The sequence below is a fragment of the Giraffa tippelskirchi genome, chromosome 1 (assembly GCF_054371585.1).
Source record: "Giraffa tippelskirchi isolate mGirTip1 chromosome 1, T2T-mGirTip1v1.2.pri, whole genome shotgun sequence".
NCBI classification, from domain to species: Eukaryota; Metazoa; Chordata; class Mammalia; order Artiodactyla; family Giraffidae; genus Giraffa; species Giraffa tippelskirchi.
This window is the reverse complement of record NC_137275.1, coordinates 88,183,999-88,200,075: the sequence shown is the minus strand read 5'-3', so window position 1 is coordinate 88,200,075 and position 16,077 is coordinate 88,183,999. Positions and strand designations below refer to the sequence as shown.

The 16,077-nt window shown below is 36.3% G+C and overlaps 1 protein-coding gene across 1 annotated transcript in view; it reads left to right on the top strand.

Moving 5' to 3' along the window:
* Positions 1-16,077, top strand: part of CENPE (centromere protein E) — a 73,375-nt gene that overhangs the window by 39,186 nt on the left and 18,112 nt on the right. The window contains exons 27-40 of the mRNA XM_081516867.1: positions 592-882; positions 1,006-1,168; positions 2,685-2,911; positions 3,998-4,282; positions 4,431-4,589; positions 4,794-5,075; positions 5,505-5,792; positions 6,798-6,956; positions 8,442-8,600; positions 9,904-10,194; positions 10,806-10,964; positions 11,384-11,674; positions 13,446-13,547; positions 15,481-15,699. Coding sequence (XP_081372993.1) covers positions 592-882; positions 1,006-1,168; positions 2,685-2,911; positions 3,998-4,282; positions 4,431-4,589; positions 4,794-5,075; positions 5,505-5,792; positions 6,798-6,956; positions 8,442-8,600; positions 9,904-10,194; positions 10,806-10,964; positions 11,384-11,674; positions 13,446-13,547; positions 15,481-15,699 — 3,075 coding nt within the window. The remainder of the gene's footprint in view (positions 1-591; positions 883-1,005; positions 1,169-2,684; positions 2,912-3,997; positions 4,283-4,430; positions 4,590-4,793; positions 5,076-5,504; positions 5,793-6,797; positions 6,957-8,441; positions 8,601-9,903; positions 10,195-10,805; positions 10,965-11,383; positions 11,675-13,445; positions 13,548-15,480; positions 15,700-16,077) is intronic.

Here is a 16,077-nt window from a genome sequence, read left to right as displayed (position 1 = left end):
TTTGTATCAAATTACCATAAACTCAATGGCTTAAAACAACAAGAATTTATTCTTTCACAGTTCTGCATCTTAGAAGTTCACAATCACAGTGTTGGCGGGTCCAGGCTCCCTCCGAAGGCTCTAGGGAAGAATCCTTTGATTCCTCTTCCTGTCCTTGACTCCCAGCTGACGTTGGTGTTTCTTGGCTTATAGCTGCATCTCTCCAATTTCTGCCTCCATCTTCATAGGACCTTCTCTGTGTCTCTGTGTGTCCTTTTGTCTCTTATAAGGACCACTCACATTGGATTTAGGGTTGACCTTAATCTAGGAGGATTCCTTCTCAGTCCTTAACTAATCACATCTGCAAAAACCCTATTTTCAAAGATCAGGTTCTCAGGGTCTGGGTAGACGTGAACTTGGTATGGGACACTATTTGACCCACTAGACATTGTACCTAGAAAGTTGCTTTACTTTTAATGCCCCTTGTCTGCTTATTTTGGAGTAGTCGACAGGGCTATGATAATGATTATTTCAGTTTGCAAAGTAGACTTTACGTAATAAATTTAAGAGAGTATAGACAAAATAGTAATTATAAAAACTGTATTTCTTAAGAGCCAACAACTGCAAGAAAAACAGCAGCAACTGCTTAGTGTACAAGAAGAGATGAGCGAGATGCAGAAAAAGATGAATGAAATGGAAAACTTAAAGAATGAACTAAAGAACCAAGAATTAACTTTGGAACGTATAAAAATTGAGAAGATAGAGTTAGCTCAGAAACTTCATGAAAATTGTGAGGAAATGAAATTCATAACCAAAGAAAGAAATGATCTAAAGAAATTACAGGAGTCATTTGAAGTAGAGAGAAATAAGCTTAAAGAACACATAAGAGAGATGGAAGCTACAGTAAGTCATGGCCTTTTCCTTCATCTATTAAATGTTTCTTTAAGACTGAGTCAATTGGAAAGGGGGAGGCAGTGTTGGATGATGTTCTTACAATTATTCTTTAAATTTCACTTACTAATAAAGGGTCTAGAAACAAAAGAAGAACTACAAATGGCCCACATGCATCTAAAAGAACACCAAGAAACTATTGACGAACTAAGAAGAAACATTTCTGAGAAGACAGCTCAGATAATAAATATTCAGAAGAACTTAGAAAAATCCAGTACTGAACTGCAAGAAAAGGTTTGTCCTTTCTTCTTTCCATCCTTTCTTCTTCTCCTCCTTTCTTTCCCTTTTCTTTCTCCTTTGAAGGAAAGATAGGTAGTGAATGGGTTATGATTCATTCATTTATTGAGTAATATTTGTTGAGTGTTTAATGTATCAGGTACAGTCCTGGATTATAGAAATAAAGTGGGAACAAGGTGGACAGATCCTCTGCAGTCATAGAACTTATTTTGTAGTGGAAAGAGATTATCAATAAATAAGCAATCAAATGAACAGGATAATTTGCAATAATAACAAATGCTATGGAGAAAATGAAACATGAACTAGACCAACCTATGTTAAAAGCCTGTTGTGTGCTAAGTATTGAGACTATGGATATGAATAAGGCATTGTTCTTTTTCCCCAATATAAGCATATAAAAAACATTCTCAATTCCAATTTGATAAATGCAGAAATATGATATGCAAAGTTATACAGTAGCACTAGTGATCATGGAAAGAGGAAATCAATCTTTATACATAAAAATTTGTTAAGTAGCATTAGAATTCATCTGAGAATATGGCCATTCATTTATTGGGATATAATCTGCTCAGCTCTGAATTTTCTCCTGTTGTATTTGAGAGCTAATATAGAAATGAATCAGTGAAATGAAACTAGTATAGAAATGAATCAGAATTAGTATAGAAATGAATCCAAAATCACTGCAGATGGTGTCTGCAGGCATGAAATTTAAAGATGCTTGCTGCTTGGAAGAAAAGCTATGACCAACCTCGACAGCATAATAAAAAGCTGAGACATTACTTTGCAAATAAAGGTCCATATGGTCAAAGCTATGGTTTTTCCAGTAGTCATGTATGGATATGAGAGTTGAATTATAAAGAAAGCTGAGTGCTGAAGAATTGATGCTTTTAAACTGTGGTGTTGGAGAAGACTCATAAGAGTCCCTTGGACTGCAAGGAGATCTAACCAGTCCATCCTAAAGGAAATCAGTCCTGAATATTCATTGGGAGGACTGATGCGGAAGCTGAAACTCCAATACTTTGGCCACCTGATGCGAAGAGCTGACTCCTTGGAAAAGACCCTGATGCTGGGAAAGATTGAAGGCAGGAGGAGAAGGGGATGACAGAGGCTGAGATGGTGGGATAGCATCACTAACTTGATGGACATGAGTTTGGGCAAGCTCCAGGAGTTGGTGATGGACAAGGAAGCCTGGCTTACTGCAGTCCATGGAGTCGCAAAGAGTTAGACATTACTGAGCGACTGAACTGAACTGATGGAAATGAAGCATGCAACTGATTGGATTAATAACTTATTGGTAAAGTGTGCTTTGGATATAAACTGGAGAAAAAAGAAAATTATGACAGAATATGACTAGCAGTCATGAATAGCTTGAGTACGAAAAAAGGGAAAGTGAGTAAATAGGAGTTTGTGGTCCGTGGTAGGCCATGAAGGTTTAAAATCACTTCCGTTGCTATGGAGAGTATCCTCATCTTTTCCCTTTAAAAATTATAATAACACTGTCTAGATAGTACCCTTAGTATTATATGAATATTGCAAAATCCCAGTGCTTCATGAGGAACAGGAGCTACTTCCTAATGTGAAAGAAGTCACTGATACTCAGGAAACAATGGGTGAACCAGAGCTATTGAAGGAACAATCCAAAACCAAAAATTCAACAACACTAGCAAGTATAGAAATGGAAAGTCTCAGGATAGCTGAAAAACTTCAAGAAAGTCACAAGGAAATAAAATCTCTCACTAAGAGGGTCGCTAAGAGGGTCGCTAAGAGTTGGACACGACTGAGCGACTTCACTTTCACTTTTCCCTTTCATGCATTGGAGAAGGAAATGGCACCCCACTCCAGTATTCTTGCCTGGTGAATCCCAGGGACGGGGGAGCCTGGTGGGCTGCCGTCTATGGGGTCGCACAGAGTCAAACACAACTGACGTGACTTAGCAGCAGCAGCAGCAGCAGCCTATATGTGAAATCCTCCCATTCTTCTCCATATTCTATCATAATTTTCTTCTCCAGTTTACATCCAAAGTACACTTTACCAATATCCTAATCCAAGCCAGGTTTATTTCTCTCTGGCTTTCCTGCAACAGCTTCCTAACTGGTCTCTCTATTCATTTCATACTTGTATAATTCATTCCCCATTCTGTGCCAAGGTGATCTTTTCTCCTTAAAACTTTTTAATAGCTTATTATTGCTCTTGAAATACAGACTAGCATCTGTATTTCACATGACCCTGGATCCCAGACCATGCTGGTTTCTATCCCTGTTTCATCTACTCTTCCTCCTGTTCGCTGTGCTCAGACAACTCTAGGCAACTCTAGTCTATTGCTCTTCCACATCTCACAGCTTTCAGATGGTCTGGTCTTCCGTCCTATAGTATTTCCATACTCCTCTTTGCCTAACAAGTGCTCTCAGCCTTTAGATCTCAACTGAAGCTTTCCATCCCCCAGGAAGCCCTTCCTAATCACTCAGAATAGATTAAGTTTGCCACTGACATAACTGGTACCCTGAAATAACCCACCACCTCTGTTTGGTTAAGATTTGGTATAATATGTATTTTTCCTTCTAAAATGTGTAAGTCTCAAAAAGGCCGATCATGTAAAGTCTCATTTACCATTTCATCTCCAACTTCTATATTATAGGATGCTGACAACACAGTGAATACTCAATAAATGTGTTAAATATCTGAATAATGGAAGAGTGGGTGAGAGGAAATATTGTTCTGGAAATGAGCTGTTAAATCCCTGATTTAGTTGTTCTAGAAAGCATCCTTGTTTCTTTTCCCAAAAAATAAAATAAAGTATTTATCAACTGTATCATTTGATGATTCTCTTTAGATCCAAGCATCTGAAGACAAACAAGAACAGTCCTTCAATATGAAAGAAAAGGACAGTGAGACTAAGAAAATAATGAATGAGATGGAGCAATTGAAAGAGCAATTCAAAGACTCAGCACTACTAAAGGCAGAAATGGAAAAGCTTGAATTGTCTGAAAGACTTCAAGAAAGTCATGATGAAGTGATATCTGTAGCTAAGGAGAGAGCTGACCTTCAGAAGCTACAAGAATTTCTTCAATCTGAAAAGAACCAACTCCAAGAAAACTTAAGAGAAATGGCAGCTAAAGTAGGTGTCATTCTTTTTCGTGTGTGTGTGTTAATATTCTGTAAGCAAATATCTTGGTAAAAACTAAACCTTTAGGGAAAAGGAATTAGTTACCATGTAATGATTATAATGTTTTCAAATTTTCTTGCAATTTCCTTTAATAATAAAGCAACTAGAAACCGAAGAGAAACTTAAAGTTGCTCATTGTCACCTAAAAGAACAAGAGGAAATTATTGGTAAACTGAGAGTGGATCTATCAGAGAAAGAAACTGAAATATCACACATTCAACAGGAATTAGAAACAGCAAATGATGAATTACAGAAAAAGGTAAAATGGGAGTAAAGGAACAGGGGAAGCAAATTTAAGGGAGGTAGCTAACTAGATTACAAAGACTACTGTTTACTTACTAAATTGTTTTAGAAAGCATCCTAAATTTTTTTCCTTAAAAAAATATATATACATATACATATATAAGCACATGTTTTTATGTGTGTTTGCGTGCAAGTATATTTTTGACTTTTTCTTTTTTAGACGCAGGAGCTTTATGAGAAACCGTTTATTACCATCAAAGAATTCAGTGAGACTCAGGAAAAAATAAGTGAACTGGAACAGTTAAAGGAACATCTCAAACCCAAAGACTCATCACTACAAAGAAAAGAAAGCGAGAGGCTCAAGTTGACTGAAAAACTTCAGGCAAGTCAAGAAGAATTAAAAACCATAATTAAGGAAGGAGATGAACTGAAAAGGGTACAGGAGGCCCTTCAGAAGGAAACAGACCAACTCAAAGAAAACACTAAAGAAATTGTAGCTGATGTAAGTTTCCCTCTTGTGATGTTTTCTGGTTATAAAAGTAGTGTTAAGGTGATAATGATGATGTTCACTATTAAGTTAGACTAATTTCCTCTAATCATAAAGGAACAGAAAATCAAAGCAGAACTAAAAGCTACTTACATTCTTCTAAGGAGTACCAAGAAACCATTAATGCATGGAATCTGTTCAGAGAAGACAGATTAAGGAACAAATATCCAGAGAGTCTTAGGGAATTCATATACTGACAGGCAAACGTAGGTCTTGTGTTGTTTAGAAAATGACATCTGATTATTGTGTTCTTCATATCCCTTAAGGAAGAAAATAATATGAAAATTAAACTAAGATATGAAGATGATTGGCATAATTTTAGAAATAGTTCTTTTTCCTAATATTTTTCTGCCTATGTCCTAACTTGCTTTATAATTTTCACAGATTCAAGAACTTCAGGAAGAAGAACATCAACTTCTTGAGATGAAAGATGTCAGTGAGAGTTGGGAAAAAATATGTGAAATAGAAAACTTGAAGAAGCAACTTGAGGCCCAAAAGTCAACTCTAGAAAATACAGAATGGGAGAACATCAAGTTAACTCAGAGACTCAATGAAAACATTGCAGAAATAAGATCTGTTAGAAAAGAAAGAGATGACCTTAGGAATATGGAGGAGACTCTCAAAGTAGAGATAGACCAGCTCAAGGAAAACCTAAGAGAAACAACAAGTAGAGTGAGTTACCATCTTTCACCCAACTTGTAAATGTGAAATCGTGTCCTAAAAGAACTGTGATTGATAGAGTTGGTGGAGATGTAAAAATGATCCAACCCTTAGGGAAAACTGGAGGGATGGATATATGGTGGTGGTGGTTGTTCAGTTCAAATCCTTGCGACCCCATGGACTGGAACATGCCAGGCTTCCTATCGTTCACCATCTCCGGAGCTTGTTCAAACTCATGTCCATTGAATTGGTAATGCCATCCTACCATCTCGTCCTCTATCATTCCCTTCTCCTGCCTTCTATCTTTCCCATCATCAAGGTCTTTTCCAGTGAGTTGGCTCTTCAAATCATGTGGCCAAAGTATTGGAGCTTCAGCTTCAGCATCAGCCCTTTCAGTGAATATTCAGGGTTGATTTCCTTTAGGATTGACTAGTCTTGATCTCCTTGCTGTCTGAGGGACTCTCAAGAGTTTTCTCCAACACCACAGTTCAAAAGCATCAATTCTTCGGTGCTCAGCCTTCTTTATGGTCCAGCTCTCATATCCATACATGACTACTGGAAAAGACATAGCTTTGAGTATACAGACTGTTGTTTCCAGTAACCCCCAAAATCCAGTTATTGCTGTTTGTCTGCACACATTAGCATAATTGTGCAAAGATGTTTATAGACAGATATTCATTGCAGCAAGTTGCAATAACAAAATAAAGCAGCCCCCCTCAACAATAGGAAAAATCCTCACTGTCCATTAGACTGGTTGAACAAAAATATAGCACATTCAGGCCATGGAATACCAACCCATAGGTAAAGAATGAGATAGAGCTGATTAAAATGTTTCCGATGGGAAAAAGGAGTAAGAGTATCTAGAATATATTGACATCCAGAAGTTACTTTTAGAGGATGAGAACTGAGAGGCCCAAGGAGGGAGGGGAATTTTTTGCTTCTTACCATATGCCTTTCCTGCGTATTGTTGAATTGTATTATTCTGAATGTATTATTTTTCTTTCTCTAATAATAAAGGACCTGGAAAAACAAGAGGAACTAAGAACTGCCCAGATGAATCTGAAAGAGCACCAAGAAACTATTGATAAACTCAGAGGAATTGTTTCAGGGAAGATAGATGAAATATCAAATATCCAAATGAACTTAGAAAACACAAATACTGCCTTAAAAGCACAGGTATTTCTTATAATATCTAAGTAACTGAGAGTTTGAATCAGGTCTATTGTGTTATGAAACAGGATATGAGTTTGCCAAATACTGAAGATAAGTAGAGATTTTCCTATTCAATTTAGAAACTATTTTTTAGCTTTCTCTCTGTATCTGTCTATATCTTAACTTACTGTTTGATTATCTCAAGGTCCAAGAACTTCAGGAGAAAGAACATCAACTTCTTAAGGTGAAAAATGATCTCAGGGAAAATATGTATCAAACAGAGCAATTGAAGAAGCAATTAGAGACTCAGAATTCAATCCTGGAAAGCATAGAAACAGAGAAGTTAAGATTGACTCAGAAACTCCATGAAAACATTGAAGAAATAAAATCTGTTACTAAGGAAAGAGATGACCTAAGAAGAATGGAGGGAACCCTCAAAATGGAGCGAGATGAACTCAAGGAAAGCCTCAGAGAAACAAAAGCTAAAGTAAGTTACACCCACTCCTCTTGCCAGCAAGTTAATGTGATGTTTTCCTTACATCAGTGAACCCTTCTTTCAATGAGTGGTACTTTTGGTGAGCGTTAATAGGATACAACCTTTTAGGCAGGTAATTTGGTATTATTTTTGAAAATTTTAAATTCTGTAACCAGCATTTTCGTTATGGGGTTTACCCTACATGTACATTTACTCAGTTGTTAAGATAAAGAAAAAATAAATGTGTGTGTGTATTCATAACACAAACATATAAACATACATACCATAAAGTTGTTCGTTACAGCAATTTATGATTTAAAAAAAAATAGGAAATAACCTAAATGTGCATCACAAGGAAACTGGGTAAATATAAGCAATATGTCCCAGGTGTGGAGAAGGAAATGGCAACCCACTCCAGTATTCTTGCCTGTAAAATCCCATGAACAGAGGAGCCTGGTGGGCTGTGGTTCATGGGGTCACAGAGAGTGGGCCACAACTGAGCACATGTCTGGGTGGCGCAGTGGTAAAAGAATCCACCTGCCAATGCAGGAGATGCTGGAGATGCAGGTTCAATGCCTGAGTTGGGAAGATCCCCTGGAGGAGGAAATGGCAACCCAGTCCAGTATTCTTGCCTGGGAAATCCCACAGACAGAAGACCTGGTGGGCTACAGTCCATGGGATTGCAAAGAGCTGGACACAGCTGAGTGACTGAGTGTGCACATACAGTATACATGCAACCCCTAAAAAAATGAAATAGATTTGAATGTTCTAATATGAAAGCCCAAAGTAAACCTTAGGGGGGAAAGCAAGTTGTAGAAGAGCACATGTATAGCCTGTTTGCCTCTGAAAAATGTGAGTACTTTGTGGGGAGATGAGGCCAGGGGAAGGGAAAACCTACAATTTTCTAACAACCTCAAAGATGTGGAGGAAGAAATAAGAAATTTATCATTTTTACTAAGAAAATATCACTTTCATTAAAAAGAAAGTAGTTAACACTAAGCTATGTTTTTTGGGTTTTTTTCCTATTAATTAAGGATCTGGAAAAACAAGAAGAACTAAGAATAGCTCACTTGTATCTGAAGGAGCACCAGGAAATTATTGATAAACTCAGAGAGATTGTCTCTGAGAAGGAAGAAGAAATATCAAATGTGCAAATGGATTTAGAAAATTCAAATGCTGAATTACAAAAAAAGGTATTGAGGGGGTCATGGGCTTGTAAGTTCGAATACCCGATATATTCCTAGAATAAAAAGTAATGCCTGAAATCCTTGAGGGATATAAAACACTTCAGCAACATTAGAAAACAGCTTGGTAGTTTTTACTAACTCTGAACCATATACCTGCTTGTGGCCCAGAATTTTCTCTCCTTGGGTATGTACTTAAGGAAAAAGAATGTATTCTGCCACATAAAGACATACAGGAATGCTCACAGCAGCTGCAATCATAATTGCGAAGAACTGAAAGCGACCCATATGCCTATCAACAGGAGAATCGATATTTACATTGTGATGCATAAGTTTAAAAGTAGGCAAACGAACTTAAGTTTGCCACAGGGGAAGAGTGAGGGGAAGTGATAGGGAGTTTGGGATGGACATGTGCACACTGCTATATTTTAAATGGATAACCAACAAGTTCTTATTGTATAGCACAAGTAACTCGGCTCAATGTTATGTGGCAGCCTGGATGGGAGGGAAGTTTCAGGGAGCATGGATACATGTATATGTATGGCTGAGTCCCTTTGCTGTCCACCTGAAACTGTCACAACATTGTTAATCAGTTTTACTCTAATATAAAATGTTTAAAAGACAAAAAATAAAATTTTTTAAAAGGCAGACAAACTGATCTGGGATGAAAAAGGTCAAAATAGTGATTTGTTCTTCGAGCACACAGGTAAAGTTAGTGTTCTCTATTTTGATCTGAGTTTTAGTTACATACCTGTATGCATATGTTAAGTATCAGTTCAGTTCAGTTCAGTCGCTCAGTTATGTCTGACTCTTTGCGACCCCATGAACCGCAGCACTCCAGGCCTCCCTGTCCATCACCAACTCCCGGAGTTTACCCAAACTCATGTCCATCGAGTCAGTGATGCCATCCAGCCATCTCATCCTGTCGTCCCCCTTTTCCTCCTGCCCCCAATCCTTCCCAGCATCACGGTCTTCCAATGAGTCAACTCTTCACATGAGGTGGCCAAAATATTGGAGTTTCAGCTTCAATATCAGTTCTTCCAATGAACACTCAGGACTGATCTCCTTTAGGATGGACTGATTGGATCTCCTTGCAGTCCAAGGGACTCTCAAGAGTCTTCTCCAACACCACAGTTCAAAAGCCTGAGCTATATACATGTAAGATTATATGTAGTCATGTATATTATATCACAAAAGACACTAAATCCTGTATGAAATTATACAGCATATCTATTGTCTTAATCAGTTTAGAAACTATTCTTAATCCTTCCCTAAAAAACGATCTAATTAATCCTAACATGATTATCTTAAGGTCCAAGAACTGAAAGCAAATGAACAGCGACTTTTTAAGTTAGAAGAAGAAATTAGTGAGACCCAGAAAAAAATGTGTGACATTGAGCAATTGAAGAACGAATTTAAGAGCCAGAGTTTAACTATGAATAAAATAGAAATGGAGAACTTAAATTTGGCTCAGAAGCTTCATGAAAACCTTGAAGAAATGAAATCTGTAATGAAAGAAAGAGATAACCTAAGGAGAGTGGAAGAGACTCTCAAACTGGAGAGAGACCTACTCAAGGCAGACCTGCAAGGAACCATAGCTAGAGTGAGTTGTCCTCCTCCTTCCTGCCAAATAAATGTTTTTACTCTAAGAAGTTTGAAAATAATTGATGCTATTCATGAAAATTTAAATATTATAACCTTTCAGGGAAACAGTTTGACAATAGCATTTTAAAAATTTATCAACATATACATTTGCTACAGTGGTTCCACTTGTAGGAATTTATCCCACCAGTATATTCACACATATGGACAGAAATACAACAGCATTCACTGCAGCACCATATGTGATGAACAAAATCAGAAACAAAGTGTCTCTCAATAAGGCACTGGATAAGTGGGGTTCGTCTGTATAGTGGAAAACTAAGCATCAGAATAGGACATTCTTTACATGATACTGATTTAGAAAAATATCCAGATGGCATGAAATGTGAAAAATAAGTGGCAGAGTTCAGCATGTTACAGGACTGGGATGGGTGAGGCTAGGGTCAGGGACTTAGACTTTATGTCCTTCTGAACTATTCTAATTTGGCAGTGGTGTGTTGGTTATTTCTAACTATGAATATGTATTTTTTAAGACTTGGTTTAGCTAGTTCATTGTTAAGAAAAGGTAATGTGCCTTTATCTCATATTTCTCAATTTCTTCTGATAACAAAGGAACTGGAAACAAAAGAACAACTAAAAATTGCTCGTATCCATTTGAAAGAACACCAAGAAACTATTGATGAATTGAGAGAGAGAGTTTCAGAAAAGACATCTCAGATTTCAAATATTCAAAAGGATTTAAATAAATCAAAAGATGAATTACAGAAAAAGGTATGTGTTGTTTTGTTCTTTGGGGGAACATGTGCATGCTAAGTCACTTCAGTCGTGCACAACTTTTTGCCACCCCGTGGACTGTAGCCCACCAGACTCCTCTGTCCATGGGATTCTCCAGGCAAGAATACTGGAGTGGGGTGCCATTCCCTTCTCCAGGGGATCTTCCTGATACAGGGATTGAACCCTGTGTCTCTTATGTCTCCTGCGTTGGCAGGTGCATTCCTTACCACTAACGCCACCTGGGAAGGCCCTAATTCTGGGGGAATAACTGTCCAAAATTATTTATGAAATGAGAAAGGACATAGATACAGATATGTCAATATAGATATATATGTATGTATACCATAAATAGACACTATTTTACTTTCTTTAAGGAATTCTGTTTGTGTTCTAACTTGTTTTATAATTATGTCAAGATACAAGAACTTCAGAGAAAAGAGCTTCAACTTCTTAAAATGAAAGAAGATGTCAGTAAAACTCGTAAAAAAGTGAATGAAATGAAACAATTGAAGAAGCAGTTTGAGGCCCAGAATTTATCTGTGCAAAGTGTGGAAATGGATAACTTGCATTTGACTAAGAAACTTTATGAAAGCCTTGAAGAATTAAGAATTGTAGCTAAAGAAAGAGATGAGCTGAGGCAGATAAAAAAGTCTCTCAAAATGGAAAGGGACCAATGCAGAGAAAAATTAAGAGGCCTGATAGCTAGAGTGAGTTCAGAATCATTCCCTACCAAGTTACTGTAAGAATCAAGCTTTTTTTGGAAAGAGTGACAATATTTTGTTGTGTATTTATGTCTACAAACAGTAAAGGATAATGAAGGAAACTTATAGTTTTCACACAAATAGAAAATGCAGTTTTAAAAAGAAGCCAAAATATTATTCAGAAAATACCACTTTTTTTGTTAAGAACTTTTTTTTAATAGAAGTATAGTAGATATACAATATTATATGTTGTAATATACAGTATAGATCCACAATTTTTAAAGATTATACTCCATTTATAGTTACTGTAAAATATTGTCTATTCTCCATGCTACACAGTATTTCTGGGTAGCTAATTTTATACATAATAGTTTGTACTTCTTAATCCCTTAGCCTTGTATTGTCCCTTTCCCCTTCTCTCTCCCCTCTGGTAACCACTAGTTTGTTCTCTGTATTTGTGAGTTTGCTCCTTTTTTTGTTAAATTCATTAGTTTGTTATATTTTTTAGATTCCACATGTAAGTGATATCATACAATATTTGTCTTTATCAGACTTATTTCACTTAGCATAATACCCTCCAAGTCCATCCATGTTTTTTGCAAATGGCAAATTGTAGTTCCTTTTTTATGGCTGAGTAGTATTCCATTGTGTACGTGTCCCACATCTTCACCTGTTCATCTGTTGATGGATATCTGGGTTGCTTCGGCATCTTGGCTATTGTAAATAGTGCTGCTATGAACATTGGGGTACATGTATCTTTTCAAATTAGTGTTTTTGTTTTTCAGAAAATACCTTTTAATTCTCTAGTTCTAAAAAAACAAAAAATGTTAAATAAAGCAGACTATTTCCTTCACTGTAGTTTTTTAAAGGGTTTCTAAGCCAAGAAATCACATTATTCTCAGTGGAGAAATATTTGAAGGATTAGATTTGTAAAAGATTAAATATCTCATTTCTCTGCTTCTGCCTGGTAGAGTTTCAAACATAGGCTTTTGCTAGTGAGTTTTGAAGGAAAAAAGACAAGTATAAATAAGGAGGTTCTTATAATATGTATTTATAAATATTCATATATGTTAAAGAACCTAACTGAATCACTCTATAAAATTCAGACAAATAAGAAATTGTATAAAATCTATAAAAAATCTTTTTTATTCTCATATTTCATTTTCATGTTCATCATTATCTTCTAGTAAAGAAATAAAGTGGAAAGTAATATTGTTTGTAATCTCAGTAGAAATACCAGACACTTGGAAATCATCTTTAGTGGGCCCTAACTAAATTTATAGAGACTTAATTCATTCAACAAATATTTATTGAACAATATTTTATTTTGCACTTCAGAAATACAAAATATAAACAGAGTATGAATTTTCTGTTCCAAGGTTCTGGAAAGAATATATCAGCAGGACTTAGAACACCATAAGTAATTTGGTTTTGCTTGCATATTGAGTTGGCAGCAGTGATTCTAAGGCAGAAATTTGGAAGAGTAGGAACCAGAAATATATCTATAATCCAGTTTTCAACTATAAGTAGTAAAGGAACAGATCCTATATTCTAAAATTATGTTGTTTTGCCACTTTTTCCAATGACTTGAGGTCACTCACTGAAGACTTTCTGATACTATTATTTATTTTCTGAGCATTTTTAAGACTCCTTTAAGTTAGATGTGTTATATTTAATTCTATTATTGAAAAGATATAAAAATGTAATCAAAGTATATGATTAGACATATGTGAATATAGTTACAGCTGAAGTCTTGCTGATTTCTTTATAAAAGCAGGATCAACAGAACCACAAAGAGGTAAAATATGAAAAAAAGTTACTATGTGATGAAAACCAACACCTTATAGGAAGCCTGAGAGAAAAGTGCTTCAGGATAAAAGTAAGTGTTCTCCTGTTAAAATTACGAATGAATATTTGTACCCTTCCAGAGATCTAACGTGAATTGAATAGATAATGCTCAATACTTTTCTAAACTTTATGATCTAGCACTAGTATATATATGTATACATATATACACGCATACACCACACTCACTCAAAACAGAGGAGTTTGTGATCATAAAGCTTCCCTGGAAAGGTGGTGTTTGAGCAAATATCTGAAATAGGTAAAGGATCAAGCCACACAGGCCTGTATCCAGGGAAAGAGCAGTATAAGCAGAGGGAACAGCAGGTACAAAGCTTCTGAGACAAGCTTGCTTGGTGGGTTCCAAGATCTTCAGGAAGGAGGGCAGCCAGTTAGAGGTGAGGTCTGGAGTTAATGAAGAAGAGGCAGGCTGTGGGGCTTTAAGCGGACTGTGGGTTTACTCTGAGTGAGATGGAGATCTCTTGAGAGAGACATGATCTGACTTAGAATTTAAAGAAATGGCTCTGATTGTTAGGTTGAAAATGAGTGGAAGCAGGAGGGCAGTTGAAAGACTGATTCCAGTAATCCAAGCAAAGGTGATAGTGGCTCAGCCCAAAGCGGTAGCAGTGGAAGTGGTGAGAAAGTATTTGGATTCTGAATACATACTAAGGGTAAAGCCAACAGGATTATTGTCACCCCTGTTAAAATGCAGTCCCTAAAAACTATTTGTGTTGCTTATGGCTATATCACTTAGCACAGTTCCCAACAGAAATCAGCATTGAGAATGCCTTTTTCAAAAGTACAAATGAATGACATACAGTGCTGCTCCATGCCATAATATGATTCATTCTAAGACTAAAGGCAGCATCCCCCCTCCAACATCCACAGATTAATGAACATCCATCTAGCTTTTCCTTAAATTATTTTAAAAAAAAAAAAGAATTCATTGTGGTCAGCAGTCCCTTCCATAATTTAACACCGTAAACTAAACATGTTACTTATTACATGATTGTAGCAACTTGATGTTCCTCCACCTGTACTCTGACCAAGGGTTCACCTGCCTGGACTCTTATCATTTGTATTTATGGGCGCAGGCTCATTGTCTTCCATATGCAGGCACTGTACTTACCTCATGAGATAGGTTTTATTGTTCCATTTATAAACAGACTGAGGCTCAGAGGAAGTTTAGTGGTTGCCCAAGTTCACATAGCTAATAAATTAGTAGAATCAGGATTTGAAATCAAGTCTGACAAAGTATAAAACTTGGGCATAGAAGCATTTTTACAAATATAATTTTTACTTACTTTAAAATAATATCTATATTTTATAGATTGCATAGATTCAGGTATCATTTAAAATTTCATCCCCTAGAAAACTCTGTGGCAGTTACTGTAATATCATTTTATAGTGGTGAAAATGGCTCAGTGTTTCCCCAGTCAGCGAGTGGCAGAGCTGGAATCTAAACTCAAACTCTGATAAAAGATTAGAAAACTTGGACTCCAGGCAAATAATAGAAATGTGTGAAGAAGCTCCACCAAACTGACAAATAATTAGTTTGATTCTTGGTCACGTATCTGCTCACTCATACTGCCCACTGTAAATATAAAACAGCATTCAGACTTGAGCTACAATACATACTAGATTGAATTCACTCAAATTTCCCTTCAGACTTTATATAAACAAATGGTCCTTCAAATCATGGAGTTCAAAAGACCAAAAGAAAATGCATCAAATGATAACAATAATTGTTTCTGATTTTCTTTGTTATATTTGTTAAATTTTTAAAAAATTCCCACAGTAATTTTTATAATCCAAAATCAATATAAGTTTGCTTTTGTTTTTTAAACACAAAGATCATAGTTTATTTTCTTTCTATAAGAAGTAATAAATCTTTTTGTTGCAGTTCTAGGGCTGGGAATATTTCTTGTTAAAATGAATTGGTACATTGAATAAATTCTCATTTTCTTTAGGAGCTTCTTGAGAGATACTCAGAGATGGATAATCACTATGAATGTTTAAATAGATTGTCTCTTGACTTGAAGAAGGAAATTGAAACCCAAAAAGAGCTTTCAATTAGAGTAAAAGCAAACCTCTCACTTCCATATCCACAAACCAAACAAATCCAGAAACTTCTCACTGCAAACCAGAGGTATTCCATGGAATTTCATAGAGTCGTGATGAAACTTCAGGTACCATCTTTTTAAGTAATATCTTTGTAAATACTGTTGTAACTTTCTATTACAAACGAATGTGTTTAAGGCCTACCTTGAAAGTTGGCCTGTTGTGCTGCAGTCCATGGGGTTGCAAAGAGTCAGACACAGCTTAGCAACAGACTTTTACTTTTTTCACTTTTTGAGAGTTAGCATATTTGCTATTTAGCATATTTACTATTAAACTGAGGATTGCATGGGTCTAAGAACAGTGTGTCCAAGACCCTCAGAGCACCTAGGACTTGTTTATTCAACAAAACCTGAGCTTTGCCTGTGGACCTAGACACTGTCCAGGTATTTAGGAGACAGATGTGAATAGAATCTCAAGAACCTCATAGTGAGTGAAGCAGACATGTA